Below are 22,147 nucleotides of genomic sequence, written 5' to 3'. Positions count from 1 at the left end.
CTGTGCACAGAAAATGCGACCGCGCGAGTGAGTTATCAAGACTCAAAAGCGGGTGCAAATGTGATACATTCCGTCGGAACCTGCGGGAATCTGTAGAATGATTATTACCGGTAACAGCCGCAATCCCGCGCCGAATTCTGCGCTGTTCTCTGCTAATAATCCGACTATGAATGATGCGAGCGGCGTTACTATGTTGTCAGTGAGAAGCTGCAGCCGTTGCGGGGATGATTGTTGATGTGCCGGTGCTGCCTATCTTTTTATTAATGGGAGGTAGCACAATCCGAGCGGGTACCACAAATCGGCAGAACAACAACAACAATGCGCTACATTTTTCTTTTCCCCTCATTTTCCCCCTGTTATCCCTAATAACTAATGGAGTGAACACGGAGCAGTTTTTCCGTGTGCGGGAACACAAAACCAGGAGTGGATCCACAGCGGAGTGAATACAGAGCGCTTAGTGCGGAGAGAGGAACGTGCTTTCACTCCAATCCAGGCTTTGATCACACACCCCCCTCAGCAGGCTGAATACACCTCGTCTTTCCCTAATTTAAGACCTATTCAAGCTAAAATTAAGACATTTATTACACTGTTTGAGAAATGTAAGCCGATTTACGGCCTTAAAATTATGAAAAGTGAATTTAAGACATTAAAGACAGGCGGGGACCCTGCAATTGACGGAAATCCGTCGTAGCGATGTATAACTTTAATCCCTGTATTTCTAATGATATTATTTTTCTTCTCCAGTTTGCTGAAATACAAACATTTAAACAGTGGATGTCATTACTTTTTTCCCCCTTTTTTTTAAAGACAAATTTAATCAAAAAAAAAAAAAATATATATATATATATATATATATATTATTTTTTATTTTTTCTAGTTAAGTAACAAGTTTAGAGTTTATACTCACTCAATGGTTTTTCTGTGACATTGTTTACAAGCCGCCTCTTAGACGTCTTGAAACTCTGAGCGATTACATGAGATGCGATTCATTCCGGTAGGATGCTCTGTTTCTTTCAACACCTTCTGATGATTGTTCATGTTTATTTGCTGTGGTAACTAGAAGTAAGTTAAAGAGAAAGAGATGGTGATCATGTCAGGTCATGTGATTTCTGTACTGCTGCTTGTACTGAGGCGCTAAAATGATCTTTCAAATTACATTTAACACCAAAACTGTATTTACTTTAGTGATACAATTGACAGAATCTGAAATCTTACACTTTGTTTCATATCACAAGTAACAAAACCTGCTGTGATGTATTGTGTTTCATTAAGTTTTTTTCAGGCATCGAGTGAAAAACAGCATCTATCGACACAATGAGAAACGATTAAAATCGAAAAACAGATTTTAACCCAGCCCAGTACCATTAGCTAGCTAGTGAAATAAAGATAGTCTGTGCATTGATATTAGTGTAATATGATATCAACCGCACTAATAACACATCTGTTTACAATGAAATATGTCAAATAATATACACTGAGTACAGATAAAATATATCTTAACTTGCAAATAGATTATGATCCAGGCTGCAATTTCATGCAATTTAACTAATTGGATCTGAATTGTTTCAGAGCCAGCTTTATTTAAACCCTATTCATAATTTTTAACTGATTAAATCTAATAGTTTTGACAGTTAACAGATTTACATTGATTCTAAGTTATCAGAGTACATACTACAAAAAAAAAAAAAAAAAAAACATTATTTAAATAAAATCAAATAGATGCAAATACTTAAAAAAAATTGTGCCAAGAATAATTTTTTGAGTGAGCAGCTCCATGTCCTGTGTCCTTATTATAAACAAATAGTGTTTCCTTTATGATGAGGTGAGGGTGTTACAGTTGCAAGGACATATTTGGTTATTTCCGCCACCCATGCTGTGGCATTTTGATGAAGGAGTTCACTCATACGCGCATGTGGTCTGGACCAGTGCTTGCTTCTTCTTTTTTTAAAACACAAAAGAAAATGATTAAATGTATCACACAATACTTTCTTGCTTTTTATGAAAAATGCCAGTGTGAAAATTATTTTAAACATCTCTGTGTATGTTCCAAGTAATAAAGAAAATTATACAAGTGTGGAAATAATATGAAGGTGATTCATTCATGACAGAGTTTCCATTTTTGTATTGAACTGTAACTTTAATTGCCCACTATATAATAAGCTCTCCAAAAGGCCTTACTGCAGTCTAAGCTTTGCTCACAGTATGACTTTGTGTCTTTGTGATTTGGAAAATTACAGTAAATAAAAGAGAAAAGACATAGAAGGAAAGACTCCATGCTGGAGTTCAAAGACAAATCTCCATTCTGATACAGAGGAAGTAGAGTGTGGAAAGATCAAAAGAAGAGTGATGTGAAAGGTCAACGCTCAGTCGATCACAAGCGACTACATAAAGAGGCGTTCCTGCTAAGTAGTGCACTGCACAACCACAGAGAGACAGAGCAGTGCAGACTCCTGAAAGGGACATAGTGGAATGGAAACTCACACTTTGAAGAGACAGGGGAAGGGTGAAACACCTCAAAGCACCTGCAAAGTCATGTGGCATTTCTAAATCCGGTTCATGTCTCCACTAGGAAATTATTCTTATGCAGTATATTTCTTTGAGAGAGTTTCAGTGGGTACTCTTACAATTATTTAAAAGCTGAATACAAAGCAAAATAAATTGTTTCATTTAAACTTTAGGTTCTGTTTATATTGGATAGTAATGGTTCTAAGAGAAACTGTATGCAAAGAACAGATTTCAGCACCATTAGAAATTGGCTATATTAAGAATATTTTTGTCTTATCTGATACCTGTTGAATATTTTAATTGGTTTGACACCAATGTTTTCTCAGTTTCCCACCAAGAATTAATGAAGTATTGTCATATCATATTTTAAAACAGTGGGAGAGGGGGGTAAGTAAGGTACAAATGGCTCTTTAAAGTGAATAATAATAATAATAATAACAATAATGTGGGTTATCACTAATATGGTGTACATCTTTCTTTCTTTCTTTCTTTCTTTCTTTCTTTCTTTCTTTCTTTCTTTCTATCTATCTATCTATCTATCTATCTATCTATCTATCTATCTGTCTGTCTGTCTGTCTGTCTGTCTGTCTATCTATCTATCTATCTATCTATCTATCTATCTATCTATCTATCTATCTATCACCTTCCTGTAATTTAAAATACTGTCAAACTTGCTATTACTTCAAGTGTGGATAAACCCTGTAAACTATTCTGTGTGGTACCACCAATAAAAGCATTTGGCATGACTGATATAATCACTGATATAGAATATTTATTATTATTATTATTTTTGTAATCACCAGAGGGGAATTGAGAAAACAAAGTACTTAATTTGTGTTATACCAATTACAACTATTTTTATTATTATTAACTAAATGTCAGATTAGATAGACATAGCTCTCTCTCTCTCTCTCTCTCTCTCTCTTAGTGATTAGGTTTTCTTTTTTTTCAGCTGTACTTTGGATTTGTTTGAACCAATTGTATTGTTTTTTTCTTTTTGTTTTTTTCTTTTGGTTTTTGATTTTGATTTTGTTTTAAAGCAATAAAGAGGTTATATATATATATATATATATATAATAGCATTGCAAGTGACTAAGATTCCTAATATGACCACTTTCTAATGACAATAGTGTGGGTGGGAGCTGTCCAGACCTTTGGTGCTGAAAAGTTCCACAAAGATATCCTCTGCTCTGAATTTTTGCTGACATTTTTAAAAGTTTTACGCACGCACGAGCACCCGAGTGTAGAACCTGTTAACCACACGTCACGAATAATTGCAGCATACGAGACTGATGGATGAAATAAAATAAAATAAAAAATAAAAATAAAAAACGTGCCGGAGTAAAATAATCTGTATGGCAAATTAAAACAGCGTCTACACGTCTACTCTCCAGCTTGACGCATCAAAAGGAGAGCGTTCCAGTTGTAATCAAGGAAGATGTCTGCATTGCAAGATTAAACGGGTTCCTTAATTATAACGGGAGAGTGTTGGGGTTTTTCACGTCGTCGCTCGTATGCAGTGTAAGTAAAAGTTGAGGCGGCACGAAGTTTCAGTTCATGCATCGGTCTGCGCAGCTTCAGAGCTCTAGATCTTTCCATTTCATCTGCTCACAGCTCTTTATGTTCCTCATCGTCTCTTGATCGGGACTTCGATCCCTTCTTAGCGAATATTTGCCAAATCCAGACGCTTTGCGATGGGATCTTTTCTCTGGGAGTCTGAGAGAAATCAAACACGTCCTCACAGACCAATTGAGCAGTTCTTTAGCTAGTTCTCACGGCGTTGCGACGTAAATAATTTAATCTTTACCGAGTATATTTTCGTTTTTGTATACGGAGCTTTGACGTGACGGACACTGTGCCGTCGACAGTTTAATATTTATGACAAAATCTGAATTCACGCGCCTGTTTTTTGGATTATCCGTTTCCCAGGATACACTGAATCGATCACGCGTCAACTAGAGACTTTATTTTCGATTTTTTTGGACTTAAAGACTACTGAGGGGATTTGGAAATGAGCGGTCCGTTTTCAAAATGTCTTTTTTAAGAATCACTCGTGGAGAGAGACGTTTCCTCAGAGGACGGGAGGGTTTGTAACGCTGAATTTATCGCCGATTTCACGACACGCGTTTCCATGGCTCCGGCGGTCAGATCGATTAAGCGTAAGGATGCGATTAACTGGCCGAGGATGTCGACAACTTTCTGGGCTGTGCTGCTGTTGACGGCGCTTCTCATCGTGTACTGCGGTGAGTTTGCGGTGTGTGCGATGCGTCTTCTACGTGTGTAAGGATGTGTTACACTTCATTGATGTGACCTTAAGGATAATATATAGTGTCTGTCGTGTCACTCACTCACACATACACACCTACAAACAAAATCATGGATCCTCCAGGAGAGATGAGCTCGTGAAAACGGAATTGCCAAAGCATGTCCTAGACATGACCACACATATATCTTTAACTTGCTACTCAACGGCAGGGAACATGTGCATTTATGATGCAGAAATATACCTGCTGGATCTTATTATAATATGGTGCAGTATTGATCTTAGCAAAAATTACTAAAATGAAGAAAAAAGAGATCCCTTTATCTGATTGCAAGGATAAGATTAAATAAATAAATAAATACACAAGCAGTCATAAATGCATTATTCAAACACAGAGACATGCAAAGGCAAACTCACACAACCCCTCTCATTAACACACATACATGACTGATATCTTGAAACCTCCCACAGAAATCAGGTCTGTCCATGGTGTTTATGCATGTATTTTAACCTGAAACACAAGGGCAAGGAAAGTTGTGTACACTATTACAATCTTGTCTACAATCTATTACAAGCAATTTATAATCTTATAATTGTTTTAAAATATAAGGTCTGTTAAGTAAGTAAAAAGGCCTTTCCTCTGAAACCACTTTAGTACACCTAGTTGCAAAATAAGATGTATCCAGACCATTTTGACATTAGTATTAAGAAATATGTTATCTGAAAGCACTTTGGTATATCTAGATATATAATCTGAGCCCATTACTCAGTTGATTTATTACTTTAGCTGAGATGGTGACTGATAGTCTTTTTTCTGTATGAATAAAACTTTGACTCTTTGACAGATTTATTTTTTCTGTAGTCAATAATTTGGAAGAAGTCCACATGACTGCACTAGAAGACACACATGCATACAGGTAAAACAAAAAAAATAATTAAATGCACAAGCAGACATTCACACATCTGAATTGTATGTCTAGAAATGTAGCATTGTTTTTCTAACCCAGGCCTGGCTGGGTGGACTATATCTGAGAGGATGTTTAACCTGTGCCACTGTACCTCCAGTTCTCATCTGAGCTAATACGAATGTAAATATGTGCATAGATATTTCTGCATTCACTCAATTGATCTCCTGCAACAGCATGATTTATTCTCTGCTTGGCTACAGTCAATGTTTTGGAGGTTTGTTGTGGTTAGCAGTCTATTCTTTTTATTTGGGTGTTTGTTTCTCTGTCTATCTGAACAAATCAGCTTCTGCAGCTCTGCCCCGACCTGCTTGTTGTCTGTGATATTAATCTTCATCTAGATGGGCTGCCCACCGCACGACATCTATGTCTGAGTTGCTGTCAAGACCCCAGACTGGCACCTCACAGCTCGAGCTGGTATTACTCGCAGAGGAGATTGAAAACATAAACGCAGGGACACAAACCAAGTTCTGATGGTTGATTTGTTTATTTATAGTGAGCCTTGTGTGATGAATGCACAAACACAACCGAAATTAGGTCTGCATTCCCACTAGTGAGTCATGCAGTCGCTGCCTCTTTATATTAGCATCTCACAGCAAAATATCGTCAAAGTATCCGCTACAAATGTCATCCTTGTACAAGAGGATGTCTTTGTTTCAGAGAGCAACAGAGAGGGGAAATATATGGTTAGCTGAGGTTAGCAATAGCAGAACGGTACTCATGCTGTACTGCAGCTATACAAATTAATATCAAGCACTATATGATGACAAAGACTGTTTGTAATGACTGTTTAATGAATGATATGGGGAGTGCTTTGTTCTGTCCACTAGCTCCCTCCTCTGGATGCTACTCGACATACATTCTTTGTTAGAGCCACAGATGCATTGTTCAACCTTGTGTTCCAATCGGAAACACAGAATGAATGTAATATTTTAGAAGACTCTTAATACCTATAGATTAACAAGTATCAAATATTAATTCATATAAAATATATTATTTATTAATCAATAGAACTTGCTAATGCAAATTTCACTATTACTATCACAAATTAATATTGCTCACACAGAGTTTACCCAAGTTTTACCCTTTTTTTGCCATACCATTTGTATTAAGGGGAAGATTGATACATAGTGTTGCAAGTTGTTAATAAGAGGTGTGCCATTACTTTTCTAAGCAGTCAGATTATAATTTTAGAATTTTCACCTGGCAAACGATACCCCATGTGGAAAATAAAAATCTCAAAGAGTTACACAGTAGTAGCGCCCTGAGCAATAACTAGAGACCAAGATATCATTGCGACCCACACTTTTGACCTGGACTAGTATGTAACCTCCTTGCAGAACCCTAGTACACTCTTAAAAATAAAGGTGCTTCAAAAGGTTCTTCACAGCGATGCCATAGAAAAAACATTTTTGGTTCCACAAAGAACCATTCAGTCAAAGGTTCTTTAAAGAACCATCTCTTTCTTACCGAACGGTTCTTCACATGCTAAAGGTTCTTTATGGAACCATTTAGACAAAATGGTTATTTTATGGCATCGTGAAGCACCTTTATTTTTAAGAGTGTAACTTTCCAGAATACTCTACTCAAAAAAAAAAAAAAAAAAACACACACCCATATTACGCTAACATCATGGCAGTGAATTCTGTGCAGGGAAGCATCATTAAGTTTCTATAAATATAAAACAAATATAATTAGTAATTTAGTAACTGTTATAGTATTTCTTACTTATAAAACTATATTATTTCACATTTTTGTTATTTTGTATAATCATCATCATCATCATCAGCATATCGTCATCATATTCTAAGTACAGTATATAAATACAGTATATAATATTTATACAATATTTGATATACACGTTATGTATAATGTGTATATCTAATATTGTCTAAAATATAGTTAGTTATATAGTAAATGTGTTATTCAGAGTAATAATCATAACCCTAACCCTTTGACGACGTCCAGTATATTTGTTTTTATATATAGTGATAATTATGTTGGTAGGATGTAGTGTTTTTATAATTGTTCAGACAGCCTGACCATCATTAAAATCAGATGGTGCCGAAAGCATATGGTGCTTTGTGTTTATGAGTGTGTGTGCTAATATTCACTGGCTACTGTATGTTCCGTTGAAGAAATAAAAAGAGTAAAAAAAGAAGACAAAGAAGAAGGGTAACACTTTAGAATAGGGAACACTTATTCACTATTAACTACACATATTTCCCTCAATAAATTCCTAATTTGCTGCTTATTAATAGTTATTAAGGTAGTTGTTAAGTTTAGGTATTGGGTTGGATTAGGGATGTAGAATAAGGTCATGTAGAATAAGGCATTAATATGTGCTTAATTAGTACTAATAAATGGCTAATATTCTAGTAATATGCATGCTAATAAGCAACTAGTTAAGAGACCCTAAAATTAAGTGTTAGCAAAAGGGGAAATACTAATTGAAAGCGAGCTAAAACAGGGAAACAGAAAACATAAAAGGAAAAGAAGAGCAGAAAAAAAGAGATGAGTACACCATGGTCTCCTCCTCCATCACGCCTCCCACAGGGTCAATTATGTGCCCTGATGAATCATACCTGCTACAGGCCCGACCCGCATTGCCATAGCCCCGCCCACTGAAAGCATCCCACAATGCATTGCAGCACATTCACACATCCCCCATGAAAACAGCTCATGCAGTCTGACACATTGCTCTAACATTCACAAATGCATAAATGCATACACACTCTCAGTCTGTGGTCATTATCAAAACCATTTAAGGGAATAAACAGAAGTCGTTTTTTGGTAATTAAAGACTCCTATTTGATCATAAATATTGCTGGAGGTTTTAGTTGAAAAGCAAAAGAAAGAAAGAAAGAAAGAAAAGGAAATGGTGTATTATATGGTACAACAAGCATTTAGTCATTATAATATTCTTGGCTATTTTAAAGCTACCCAAAGGCCCTTTCCACTGCACGAGCAATTTAACCACTGTCCGCATCAAAGGGTAAAGACTTGGGCTTGTGGAACTTGTCAAGTTTTCTGTCTGGCCTACCGAGCACATCATGAAACTCTTACAGAAACGAAGGCATCTTTATAGATGAATATTTTATCAGCTCCAAGGACTTACAAGGTTTTTTTGTCCATATTCATCACTTTTGTGCAGGGATCTTTGCAAAGTTAAAATGCATGTAACACATTGTGAAATTTTAAAATTTTGATAAACATTGTTGAACAACTGGAACTATATCATACTGGAGCTGTATCAAACTACTGAATATGGTTTCTATCATTCATGATATGAATCTATTTGTTTTTACATGTACTGTGTGGTACTGTACAAGAGATAAGGAATACTATTTAACAGTTAGTTCCAGTCTGCTAATTTGACTGGACAACAGAGAATGTTTCACTGTCAGTGTTCACTTCAAATTCACGGTACATAACATAACATTCTCTACAAATTTAATTAAGGGTGTAATTATCTTATAAGTTACAGAAGAACATTTTAAAAAAATTGTTGGTTCTTCAGAAAATGGTCTGTGGAAAAAACAAAGATTTGATGGTTAGCAGAAAATTTTCTGTAATGGTAAATTGAGCTTGTGTTAAGAAAAGAGCAGATTAGCATCTAGTTTGGCCAACAACTGTCTTTTTTGCTCAGCACTGGTTCCTGGGAGTGAATGAATGAATGCCATGCTTAGTGTTTATTAATGTGAACTTGGTTTCCTGACGTCTCCTCCAGGCTGTCATAAATTTGATCACTAATTGCTGTTTAAATCTGCGTGTTACACCATAAATTAATTTAAATTTGGTATTAGTTTTAATAGGCACAGTAGCATGCATAAAACATCACTTTTGACATTTCACACAAGGGTCTTCTTCATTTAAGGGGACGTGCACGTTGCTAACAATCTGGCTCCATTTTTGGTTGATGTAACGATGAGGGTGTGAATTTTAATGATCAGTTGTAACCTCAAACACACACACACTGCTTTAAGGGCGTAGAAAGACAGGAAAGACTACTAACATACTTGCGACGGGCTGTTAAAATGACTCCACTTCTTTATTATTGAGGAAACCAATTGCTTGAAAGAAAATGCCACCCTGGCGTTTTGAATTCCTGGAGGGCTCCATCAACGCGTGGTCGCTCACGGGCTGTGACAGGAAATGTCTGGGGTGGAAACACTGTTGAGAAGTGGATGAAAGATAAAAAAGAAGGAAGAGAGAGAAGCAGATAGTAAGACTGAAACAGATGGATAAAAATGTGCCGCTCCGCTATAAGAAGACACGGGAATAACATGTTACACTAATTGAACTTTCCACAAGGGTACACTCTGGTGTCCCATTACTATTTTAAAAGCTGTAGAGGCAAACTATTGACCTTCTTTAGCGTATCCAAAAATTTTATCATACAACATTATAATTTTGATGTCATTTAAGTTAAAAAAAAAAAATAATAATAATTGTTAATCATTGGCACAACCCTGTTTCAGTAAGACAAGCCCTACCACATGATTTCAGGAAATAATAATAATAATAATTATTATTATTATTATTATAATTATTATTAGTGTTCATAAGTTCATTCACTCAAGTCTTTTACCAAAATTATTTTACATTTTTATGCAAACAAAAAAACAAAAAAACGAATAACTTTGACTAAACCTGCAACTTGTGACAGTTTGAAAAGTTGTTTATTATTATTATTATTTAAGTCAATTTATTTTTATAATTAATTTATTCATAGAAAATAACAAAATCATGCAAATCAGAGGTTTAAATGTGAAATAAATCAGCTATGTAATGTTTAGTTTGACGTAATGATGCAAACAACATCCTGATAACACTGACCATTTGTTGGGTGGGGGGTTATAAAAAGGGCAAATGTTATAAAAAGGCTAGTGCAATTATCTTGAAGTCATATGGGTACTTACTTGTCTGAAGAAAAGAGTGGGTTGCTCGACAAATGCATGTTACAGAAGAGGTAATTGTGTGGAAGTCAACTGCATTCAATCATGCAAATGTGTCTTTTGCCAAAACCTTAACAGGCTGCCAGACTGTGATGCATGGTTGAGCCTGACAAGACATCTCAGAAACATGATTCAAAAGCTTTCCTGGCTTGATGGATCACAAAATGCTCCTGAATGGGATGTAGTAACATCACAGCGACAGTAGTATCTTGACATATCTGACATTCAGTTAAAGAAAATCTTTGAAAATAAGATGCAAGCACATGCACTTAACAACACTGGGAAATACAGTAAGAATGATAGATGGCAATAATATTGCATTGATGTCTAATAATGTACAGATATTTGTGATCTCACAATTTTGTATCCTTGTTCACGGTTGTAGCATTCTTGGCAATTGTAAACAAACTACAGTTAAACTTGGCTTTATTGCTTTGCAGAAGGATTGGGCATGATGATGACAATGATGACACTATACAATGAAAAAAGACACATTTAACAGTATTAATATAGTACTGATGAGATCAAGTCAATTTGTATAGTAGCCACATGAATAAATATTAATATCTTAATTTTTCCAGATTTTTTTTTTCAATCTGATAAAATTCTAAAATTGATTGCAAGCAGCAGTTGTGCATGGGTTTCCATACTCTAGATTAGTGTGCAACAGGTCTCAGTGGAGAATTGTGTTCATTAATCCTTACTTGATGTATTCAGTGATTACTAATTAGCAACATCTGTTTACATACTACAAACAACATGATTACACATTCAAAGCCCATCTTCATTGGAGTTACAGGGTTTGTTACTTTCATGTTACTTTTTATAAAACCCCATATCACAACAAACAGCCTACTGTACAGTATACTGATTAAGAATCAACTGCACCTGTTCAACAGTCCATCTAACATCTTTGTTACTTTATGTGCACACACACACACACACACACACACCATAGATAGATAGAAGGGGTGGCACGGTACGCGTACCCGAACCGTACGGTTCACGGCGGGGCAAATTCCAAATGGAAGTGATCATCCCTATCCCCTTGGAGTGGGGACTTTGGAGTGAACAGGGCACGTGCGAGCCATTATTTAGTCGTTTGAAATGCACTTGGCAAAGGGAGCAATCTAATTTCCTCATTATCTTAAGCTGGGATGTTCCTGTGACAATGCAGCACCGCACGCAGCACAGCAGATTCGCTGACCGACACCGGCATAAAAAAAAAAAAAAAAAATACATTTTATATTTTAAAAAAGTTGTATAGATATTAGTTTTTATATATTATATAGCAAAAAACCTGAAAAACTTTTTAAAATATAAAATGTATATGCATTTGCAACAGTTATGCTAACAACAATAAAAAGACATATGACTATAGGTGTGTTCAACTTGAAGCGGCGCTGCGCAGAATGTATTCAAAGTACTGCGAGACTCGAGAGCGATAAGAAATCAGTCGGATCGTATGCATTCGAATCGCTCTCGCGTTACTTTGATGTCATACGGTGATCATTCTGTGCAACGCTGCGTCAAGTCGAACGCGCCTATTAAAACAGCGACATCTACTGACGCACACCGTGCTGCGTTGTCACGGTAACATCCCAGTTGAAGATTATGAGGAAATTAGATTGCTCCCTTTTCCAAGTGCATTTAAATAAAGGACTAAATAATGGCTCGCACGTGCCCTGTTCACTCCAAAGTCCCCACTCCAAGGGGATAGGGATGATCACTTCCATTTGGAATGTGCCCCGTGAACCGTACAGTTCGGTACACGTACCTTGCCACCCCTAAAATAGATAGATATATAGATAGATAGATTAAACATTTAAGTACTGAGTAATATTAATTAACTAAGTGTAATTACTATATGCTTAGGGTTAGGATTAGGTTTTGGCTTAGTGTTACTTGCATGTAATTATGCATAATTTATTGTTATTAGAATAGTAAGTACATGTATATCAAGGACACCTTAAAATAAAGTGTTACCTATAGGATAATATCTTGGTTTGTTTAAAAAACTTACTGATTGACTTTACATCTTCCCACTTATTAAACCACTACCATTTCATAAAAAAATATTTACATAATTTAACATAATTAAATATTATAATATGGCCTAGCAACAAAAGGACTGTTATATTAATCAACAACACTGCAAAATATTTTCACCTGAACCTAAAACGTAACCTAAAAACAAAACAGTTGCTGCCTTAAAATTCCATGTTAAGTCAGTTCAACTCACTTCACTGCAGTCACTTATCTGAACTTAAAATTGTATCTGATTTCAACGTACTTTATTGTAGTCACTTTATTGAACTTAAAATTTCAAGGAAGCAGGTTTTTAAATTGAATCAGGTGATTTTTTTTTGATTTTTTTTTTAATTATTATTATTTTTTTACAGTGAACATGTAGGCTACTTACTGCAGTGTTAAGATTTGGTTTAGGATAGCTACTTGTAATTATGTATAATTTACTGTTATTATTTCATTAAGCACATGCAACAAGGCCACTGCAAAATAAACTTTTACCCAGTAGATAACACATTACAATAAAGTTCAATTTGGCATAAGGTGAACTAACACAAGTGTACAATATTAAATAATAAAGTCATTGTTAATTTATAATTATAATGATAATTTATTTAATACTATATTTTTAAACATATACTGTAACTGGCTCACCATAATACTGCAGTCTTCCTGAGGCATTTTTTGCTACAGTGACATTATGGTACTATCTAGCTGTTGTAACTTGTGTTGGTAAAGAAAAAAATGGCTTGACCAAGGCCCAATCTCAAATGGCACACTTGATATGAATTCATGGTCTGGTGGTCCATAAGATCCTAAGGTGTCCAATTTGTCATTTTAGGCTTCAGTGGCATACTCAAGAGTGCCTCTGTTGTAGCCGCCATGCACCCTTGATGAACCCTTTTCCCGAAGCTTTCACTGAAGACTTCACAGCAGAGTAATAACAATCTAGCAGTCGATGTGGTGAAGTGTAAACTCAGAGGAGGACCGGGATGACTGAGGTTGCGTATGTGACTGGGCCTGACACTTGCACACATAGTTGTTATCAATAGAATTTGATAGTAGCATGTTTCTAATGACATAGCACATGCAACTATTGGGTATTTTCAATTAGATTTAAGTTCTTTTTTAATTAATATTTAACATTATTGAACAAACTGAATTTCTTGTTGTCTGGATCAGAAAGGGTATTTGATGTTGGCCATAAAAAGGTTATAAAAATCGTTTTGTTTACATATAAATTATATTAAATTATATTTGTATAACTTGTATTAACAACTTTTACATCTAGAGAGATTATGCGATGGTTTGGAACAGAGCTAGAATATATAGTAAGTATCAGATACATGATCAATGTCAAAAGCAGAGCAATGGAAGTTTGTGTGATGCTGATGCAAGACACTCACACTGGACTGTGATGGATGCCATCAGCCAGACCAAATCAAACTACAGTCACCAACATATAGACCCTTTCAGACCATGGGCAGAGAAGAGATATAAGGACTGTGTATTGACGACAGAGTGAAGATGGGAAAGAGTGTACTAATACTATGTGAAGAGCTCATTGTTAGAGCAGCAGCAAGTGTTTTTGGCTCAGTGGCATATTGCTATCTGTTGTATCTGTTACAGAAATAAAGGCATTTTAATGTGATCTAACACACACATATTCAGTTACACTAAATGCCACTACATAATTTTGACTATATATCAAGATGTACAGTCTATAGTTCAACTTTAAAATTATTTTTGTGTTAGTCTTTTTAATTAAAATGCCAAACAATGAATGGACATCAACAAATTGCACAATAAACTGCCTCATAGTGGACTGAATAAAGGCCTGTTTAGACCAGCATGAATGTTTGGCATGTGTCTTGCAAATGCAAAAGAAATAAATAAATAAATAAAACAGACAAGCAGAATATAGTCTCAGCCTCAGACATCACGCCCACGGACCGCACACACTCTGAACGTAGCAAAAGCCAAAAGTCTAAATCTGTTTGGCTTACCTCTACAGGTTTTTTCCATGAGCCTAGTGTGTGGTAATCTCTCCAGAGCGGTCCTTGGCTAAATTCAGCGGCAAATATCTGTCTTGATGAAAAACAGGCCTGAAGTGGCTGCCTTGCCTTCATCTTCCTTAATCCTGCTGTCAAGAGTCGCCATTTAAATAGCCCATGTTAGGTGTCTAGAATTCAGAGCCATCTTACAACATTTGGTTTTCATTCTAATTTGTAATTTGCCATTTTTACAGTTCATGAATCTTATTCAAAAGCAATTAAATACTGTTGCATCCACAGTATGTAAGACGCAAAAACAGGGACAGAACACAGCTCTGTTTTCTTAAATATGGGACTCTCTATTATACGAGAGCTGGCAACCCCTAGCAACAGTGGAAATGAACCCCAGAGATATTTGTTCAACTGAAGCTGTGTAATTCCAGCATACATTCATGCTCATGAAACATGACTTTGTTAAGCCTCATTTCTAGCTTCCTGAGGCTAAGACTGTCTCTTTCCACCCTCCTCTGAGCACTGCCGTGTAAAAGATTCTATTGTATCACTGCCATGCATGTGAATTATACGAGGGGCACTTGAGGGTTGCAGTAGTCATTACATTATAACAACTGTGATCTTGTTTAAACATGTTATACGATGCTGACAGAAAATTAATGTGTTCTTTAATATATTCTGTTTCAAGCCTTGCTATTGTGCTGCAACTTTCAAAAGTCACAAAACTTTAAATAGCTGTTAAAAGCACTGTTTTCATATCCATCTGCCAAGTGAAAAATCATCAGTCCAGCTGCTTAGAGAAGTTGCATACTTCTTCTTAACACAAAATTTGAGCTATTATTCATGTCTGTAGGACAAACTGAATTTACTCTGCACTAAACGACCTTATATTGATTTATCTCATACAGTTTTTATAACTCTTTGGAAGGTTGTGCTATATGAAACTAATCTTCTTGCCACTGTAAACAATGTGTGAATTTTTCTTTATATAAGTGATTCCAACAGCTTGACAGCCAGTGTGCATTGACATCTACTGTTATCTTAATTTAAATATGCATATGGTGCGACCATGATTTGTCAGTTCAGAAGCAATCTAATATCTCAACTAGCCTGCTCCAGAGTTTGTGCATTCATTGGCAGCATTCAAAGGCTAACCGTGCACAAAGATTGCATAAATTTAATTACTTAATTTGTCAATGTCAGTAGTCAGACACTGGTTGGATTTCATAGAGCTCTAGCACAGGACTGGAGGCCATGCTTTACACGTGACTGCTTATTTAAATTTTCTTCAGCCTTTGAATATTTCAGTGCTCAGTAATGTAACATTGTAGCACTATTTGGGAATAACTAACTCACCCTTATTGAGATCCTACTGTTTTTGATAACTAAAACACATTTCTGGTCATACGTTTACAATACCCCTTGCAGAATATACAAAATGTTTATAATATTAATAAAACAAGATGGATCATGAAAAATTACATATTATTTTTAGTATGTGTCCTGAATAAGCTATTTCACATAACAGATCCCCAGTGAAGACCTTGTCACCTAGACGGCCATCGGGTCAAGACCTCGGGAACCAGATGAGTCCTTTACACAATCTGACTTTGCTGCAGTTGGAACAAACTGCTGGTTTCGTCTGGCCAGAGGAGAACTGGCCCCCTGACTGAGCCTGGTTTCTCGAAAGGTTTTTTTCTCCATTCTGTCACAGAGGGAGTTTTGGTTCCTTGCCGCTGTCACCTCTGGCTTGCTTAGTTGGGGACACTTTATTTCCAGCGATATCGTCGACTTGATTGCACAGATACTATTTAAACTGAACTGAGCTGGATGATGACTTCACTGAATTCAATAATGAAATGCCTTTAACTGAAAAGTCAGAGTTTAATCTTGTCATTTTACATTATTGACACACTATTTTCCTATTTTGATATTGGAAAGTTGCTTTGATACAATCTGTATTGTTAAAAGCGCTATATAAGTAAAGGTGACTTGACTTGACTATATTATTTTATAAAAATGCATGAATTCACAATTTAAAAATCTGATGAAAAAATAGGGTGAATTCAGATAAACTGGGCCATATTTTGTCATCTACCCATTATCATGCAGGTACTATAGGCTTACTGTTGTACAACTGTATAATTTAGGACACTGTATCCACATTCTATATCTCTCCTATAAGAGAGATATAGTATACAAATACTGGAAAAAAATGAAAATGTTAACAAAATAATATCCACAATATAATCCAACAAACAATACAAAAAAAGATCAAGCAGAGAATACAAACATATATATATATATATATACATTTTTTTTTTTTAACTGATAGTTAACATAATATGAAGTTGACCTGCTCTGACCTGTGACATTCTACAATTAAACTATTAAAGCATATAGGTAATTTTATGTATATTTATTAAGCATGCATCTTTTATGAGCTCATAGTAATTGAGATACATGTATTCTTACTTTTAACAAATATTTGTCACATTGCAGGCCTATTTATCATGAATTAGCAATGGCAAAAAATCACAGTGATTTATGTAAGATATACTGTTTGTTTATTTTCATATACATTTTAACATCTTGATGTTATGTACATGCTAAAGCATAAACTACACGGTTCAGTTTGAGCTAGTGTTCATTAATATTAATGGAGCTGTTTTGACGTTTGTCATAATCTGTGTAAGTCACGGGGAGATCAGAATATGGCTGTTATTCCTTGCTAATCCTTCCCACACAGAAGACAGATGTCGAAGTGGTAATTAACAAATCCATCAGCACTGTTCTCGAAATCTTATGAGCAGGACGGTGGAGCATTTTGACCGTGGCCCAGCATGATATGTTAAGTCATGTTGGCAGAATCTTGAAAAATAATGAATGTTGAAAGAAAATGCGAAATAGAATTTCAGGGGTTAATAACTGCCACAGAATGACTTCAGTCTCCTGTTTGTAATTACCATAATAAGATGAAGCATGCCTACCACACATTTGCAAACAAAGCCCTTTGCAGGAGCAAAAATGCTAAAAAAAAAAAAAAAGGGCAGCTATGCTTGAAGGAAGCAAAGATAAGAGTGTTGTCCACTCTTGACCTACAAGACAATATCATTTGTCAAGCAGTGTCATGCAACGTTACAAAACCTTATTCAGACTTAAACTACAAAGCAGGGCAAACCCTCACTTGTGCAGTGCCAGGGTGCATTTCACATGCATTCATGTGTGTGCATCGAATGCATTATCTGATGCAGAAGAAATGAAATAAACAATTGGCCAGGAGCTCAGCGGGGGCATGAAGATGGTGTCCGCTGGGAGAGGTGGCCCTAATCATTGTAAAGCATTTCCTCTCACACACAACGCTGGGCCGGTAATCTAATGCACGCATTATTCAGCCTGCATCTATTAAAAGAAAGCTGCGCGAGATTTATCGCCCAGGTTTAACTGTATGGTAAAATAGCGCATTAGGCAGATGATATCACGGTGTATGAAATGATTATGCATGCTTGCAGAAAAGTGGAAGAGGCCAGCTTAATTAAATGCAAGGTCTTGGTTATACATCACTGGCTCTCTGCTCAGCCCTTTTAACCAAAATGGCTGTTATTTTTAAAAGCAAAGAGCTGAGAGGAGGCTTTTCCACTTTGCCTGTTCTACATACCCTTCTGTTTTGTAAAGGGGGTGGAGGACAGGGGGTGTGGTGGGCCAAAATTTAGCTTCCATTTTCTGCTCTACTGCTCACACGCATGCCAAGCAAGGCAATTATATTTCAGTCAGTATAAGTCTAAGTTTTGCAGATCTGTCAATCTGTCTAAACGGACAAATGGGAATTGTAATTGCGTCACCTTGGGAAAATACCCTTTACTCAAAAAATGGAACAAAGCAAGTGGTTTGACAGTTGAAAAGCTAGTTTTATTTTCCTAGGTCTAAAGAAATTGTTCATCCAACAAATGGAAATTTTGTCATCATTTACTCATTCTTCCAAACTTTTTTAGTTTCTCGCCTCAGCACATAAGAAGACTAATTAGGCAGAATATTCAGCCTGCACTTTTCCGTATAAAGAAAGTGCATTTGAACCTGGGTTGAACTCTAAAACATAATAAAAAAATAAATAAACCGTAAATGAATGACAAAACCTAAAAGAAGCAGTTTTCCAAGCTTTATTAAGCCATACAATAGCTTTGGGTGAGAAAGAAAGAAAGAAAGAAAGAAATAAAATAAATAAATATCTATCTATCTATCTATCTATCTATCTATCTATATATATATATATATATATATATATATATATATATATATACATATATACATATATATATATATATATATATATACAACCATATTAATTCCATCTGTTTCCATATTCCATTTTTCACACACCATATTAATTCCAAACTGAGTAAAATGTCATTTGTCCACCGGTGCCCGTAAAATATAGCATTTTATTTGTTTAGTTATTTAATTTTTGAATAAACTCAAGCCTGTGTTGACAGAAGAAGCAAAGGCCTGTGTAGATTCAGTCTGCTGTGGATTGATATTGAGTATCTCTGCTAGCCACTTCAATTCAGCCTGCAGTCATAGAAGCACGCAGTGCAGCTAGTCTATTGTGTCCCACTCTCTCTTAGCCTGGCATAATTGAGTTAAATTTTGAGGCATGCCAAAGTGGAGCCTTGCAGCCTCTGAATAATGTAACGATACTGCTCCTTTGGCATGTAGAAGAAATCTGGCAGTGTTTGAACAAATACAAAGACTGCAGACCCCCCATACCTCCTCACTCCTTATGTAATCGCAAACAAGTAAAGATGGTGAGTTTGCATGCTTTTCTAATCCCATTAAACTCACAGTAAACTTGGGAGCATGGGAGTCCTGACCCTTTTGAAAAGTTCTTTCATTTATTTAAGGATGCAGTAGATAGGTTTTCCAGGCAATTTGCATTCTGGGATTACCTGCCTGCCTGATCTTCGCTAGGAGCTTCAAACCCAATTTAGGCAGAACAAAGACTGCAAACTTCAGACTATGTGAATGCACTTTGCTCACATGGGAATTATATTTAAACTAATATTCTTCTTTTAATGCAGATATGTCAGGGTTTTATTCTAGAACGTATAATGCAGGGCCATCTCTTGTCTCCCAAAATGAAAGGGAGCAGTCTTGAATTATAAGAAAATGAATGCAATCCCAGACTAATGTGCAGAGACTACTACAGTATAAGTGAGCCCAATGGAAGACCAATGAAAGATGGGGGCGGGGTGGAAGGAGTGTTCTGTGAGTGTTAGAGAAAACCTTGGAAAGCCATTATTCATAGAAATGGGTCATGGTAGATCAGGGCTGGGTGGTAAGAGGGTATACGGTATAGGCTACATGTGGCGGTGGAAATGTGTCAGATGGTACAGATTTTCTGTTTAAGCCATTTATATTGCGGTAGATATAGCTGTATTGCTTATATTAGATATAATTGTTGTATGCTATTTAGAAACATATGCAAATATGTACATACTGTATAGAGCAGAATGTGTCCCAAAAATAAATGATGTTTCATTAACAAAGTTTGGGAGGAGCACGTCAGATACTTAGGGTGAATCCCATTTCTCTGTCTTAGCACTTCCCCTTACCCCTTCCCCTTAGTTTTGCATGTTCATGTGAGAGTAAGGGCTATCCCAATTCTCATTTTGATCGAGGGGTAGGGCTAAGGGGAAGTGGTAGATACCCCTTAAAACCAAGCATTTTCGCGAGCTTACTTGAAACCAAGGGGTACCCAGAACACACTGCGCAACCGGCAACAATGGCGGCCAGATCATCAAGTATTCAAGTATTTTTGGCTTAAATAATTTATTTAAAAATTACGACAGTCTTGTTTTGTGCTCTAGACAGTCCTGTACATATATATTTGCAACCATGTTCTTAATTGAAACGTTTAAAAAAATCGCTAGTTTGCTACTCTAACGTTACATTGCTGATTTGCACAACAGTCCCGCAGACTAGCCTTGAATGGACTCCATGCATGTCTACAGTTTTAACAAGTTTGTAAAATGATCAAAAGTTTGTGATCAACACTTGTCGGCTCTGGTGACGTAGCAGCCAGCTAGCGACGGTGTATGATGACGTAACCGTAACCAAGTGGTGTCTCATTTCATAGGGGTATGTTTTCACCCCTAGCGCTTACCACTCGGTTTCGAGGGACAAGGGCTAGGGGTAAGACGAAGGGGTAGGGGAAGGGAAAGGGGTAAGACAGAGAAATGGGATTCACCCTTAGCCTAATTAGACACAAGTGGTACGCAATCAAGCTAACCAATACATGGGTATAAATACAGCTGACATACCTCCATTCATTTGACGGTTAATCAGCATCCCTCCACCACCCCTTCTCCACCATTATCACTAAAGTTCTGAACACACTATGGGGGGTACTCTGGGTTCGGGCAATTCCTGAGCTTGGAGCCCTTCCCCAGGACAGCACGCCAAGAACGTATTACCATACTCACCAAATACGCATTATGTTACTCGTGCTAAATATATGTAAGTGTGAACTCGTGAAATAACTTATTATTAAAAGGGGTGTTGTTAAGCATATTTATTTATTTATTTATTTGCTATTGCATTGCAAATAAAAAGAGAAAATAATAAGATGAAATACCTGTGTATAATTCATGGAATTAAAAAAAAATATGCATCAACAGATGCTTATGTTTTATGTACTTTCCTTGAATTTCTGGTAACTATATTGTGAGACTATTCACCTGACATAAAACTACTCATATTGTGTACATTGCATGAGTATAAACTGCAATCACGGTCATACCACCCAATTCTGCTAGATAGCAACTCTCATTTTGGAAAACGTGCAGATTTATGGTCACCATATACATTAGCATAAAATGGGTGCAATGGCTTTGCTTTTTAGTTTTAATTGGTTCAAACTGCTGTGGCCAAACTTCACCATTCTAAAGAAGTATGAATGCTAACAAAGGATAAAAACAAAAAACAAAACAAACAAAAAAAAAAAACAATGGGAACAAGACTAATTTGATAATCCACTGTGCATTCATTTATAATCTTGCCAATATTTAGTGAACTGTTTGGGTAAAGGTTTAATTTACCCTCAATTTTAAGCACCATCCTCTTGGGGGAGAAAAAAAAGTGAATCACTAAAGCCAAGACACTGATTACAGACATTGGTTTAATTTTAACAGTGTGAGAAACGAGAGCAAAATTCACTGCTCAGCATGGCCTAATTCTACTGCAGACGCCTTTAGTCAAAGGTATTAACAAAGGGATTCTATTAAGAAAGTGGCAGTGCCAGTTGGGCAGCCTTCTCCTTTTGGCACCACATGCAATCCACTCCTCGACGTTTCAATCTCTTCATAATGATTTATCAGCCACCACAAACAGTTCGCATTTCACTGTAGCAAACAAGCCCGGGTCTAA

At 36.3% G+C, this 22,147-nt stretch overlaps 1 protein-coding gene across 1 annotated transcript in view; it reads left to right on the top strand.

Moving 5' to 3' along the window:
- Window positions 1–3,963: 3,963 nt before the first annotated feature.
- Window positions 3,964–22,147, top strand: part of tafa5a (TAFA chemokine like family member 5a) — a 121,699-nt gene continuing 103,515 nt past the window's right edge. Inside the window, exon 1 of the mRNA XM_058772127.1 lies at window positions 3,964–4,748. Coding sequence (XP_058628110.1) covers window positions 4,637–4,748 — 112 coding nt within the window. The 5' untranslated portion in view covers window positions 3,964–4,636. The remainder of the gene's footprint in view (window positions 4,749–22,147) is intronic.

The sequence above is a fragment of the Onychostoma macrolepis genome, chromosome 04 (assembly GCF_012432095.1).
Source record: "Onychostoma macrolepis isolate SWU-2019 chromosome 04, ASM1243209v1, whole genome shotgun sequence".
Classification (NCBI taxonomy): Eukaryota; Metazoa; Chordata; class Actinopteri; order Cypriniformes; family Cyprinidae; genus Onychostoma; species Onychostoma macrolepis.
Note: the sequence above shows the minus strand (reverse complement) of the source record. Positions and strands in the feature narration are given on the sequence as shown.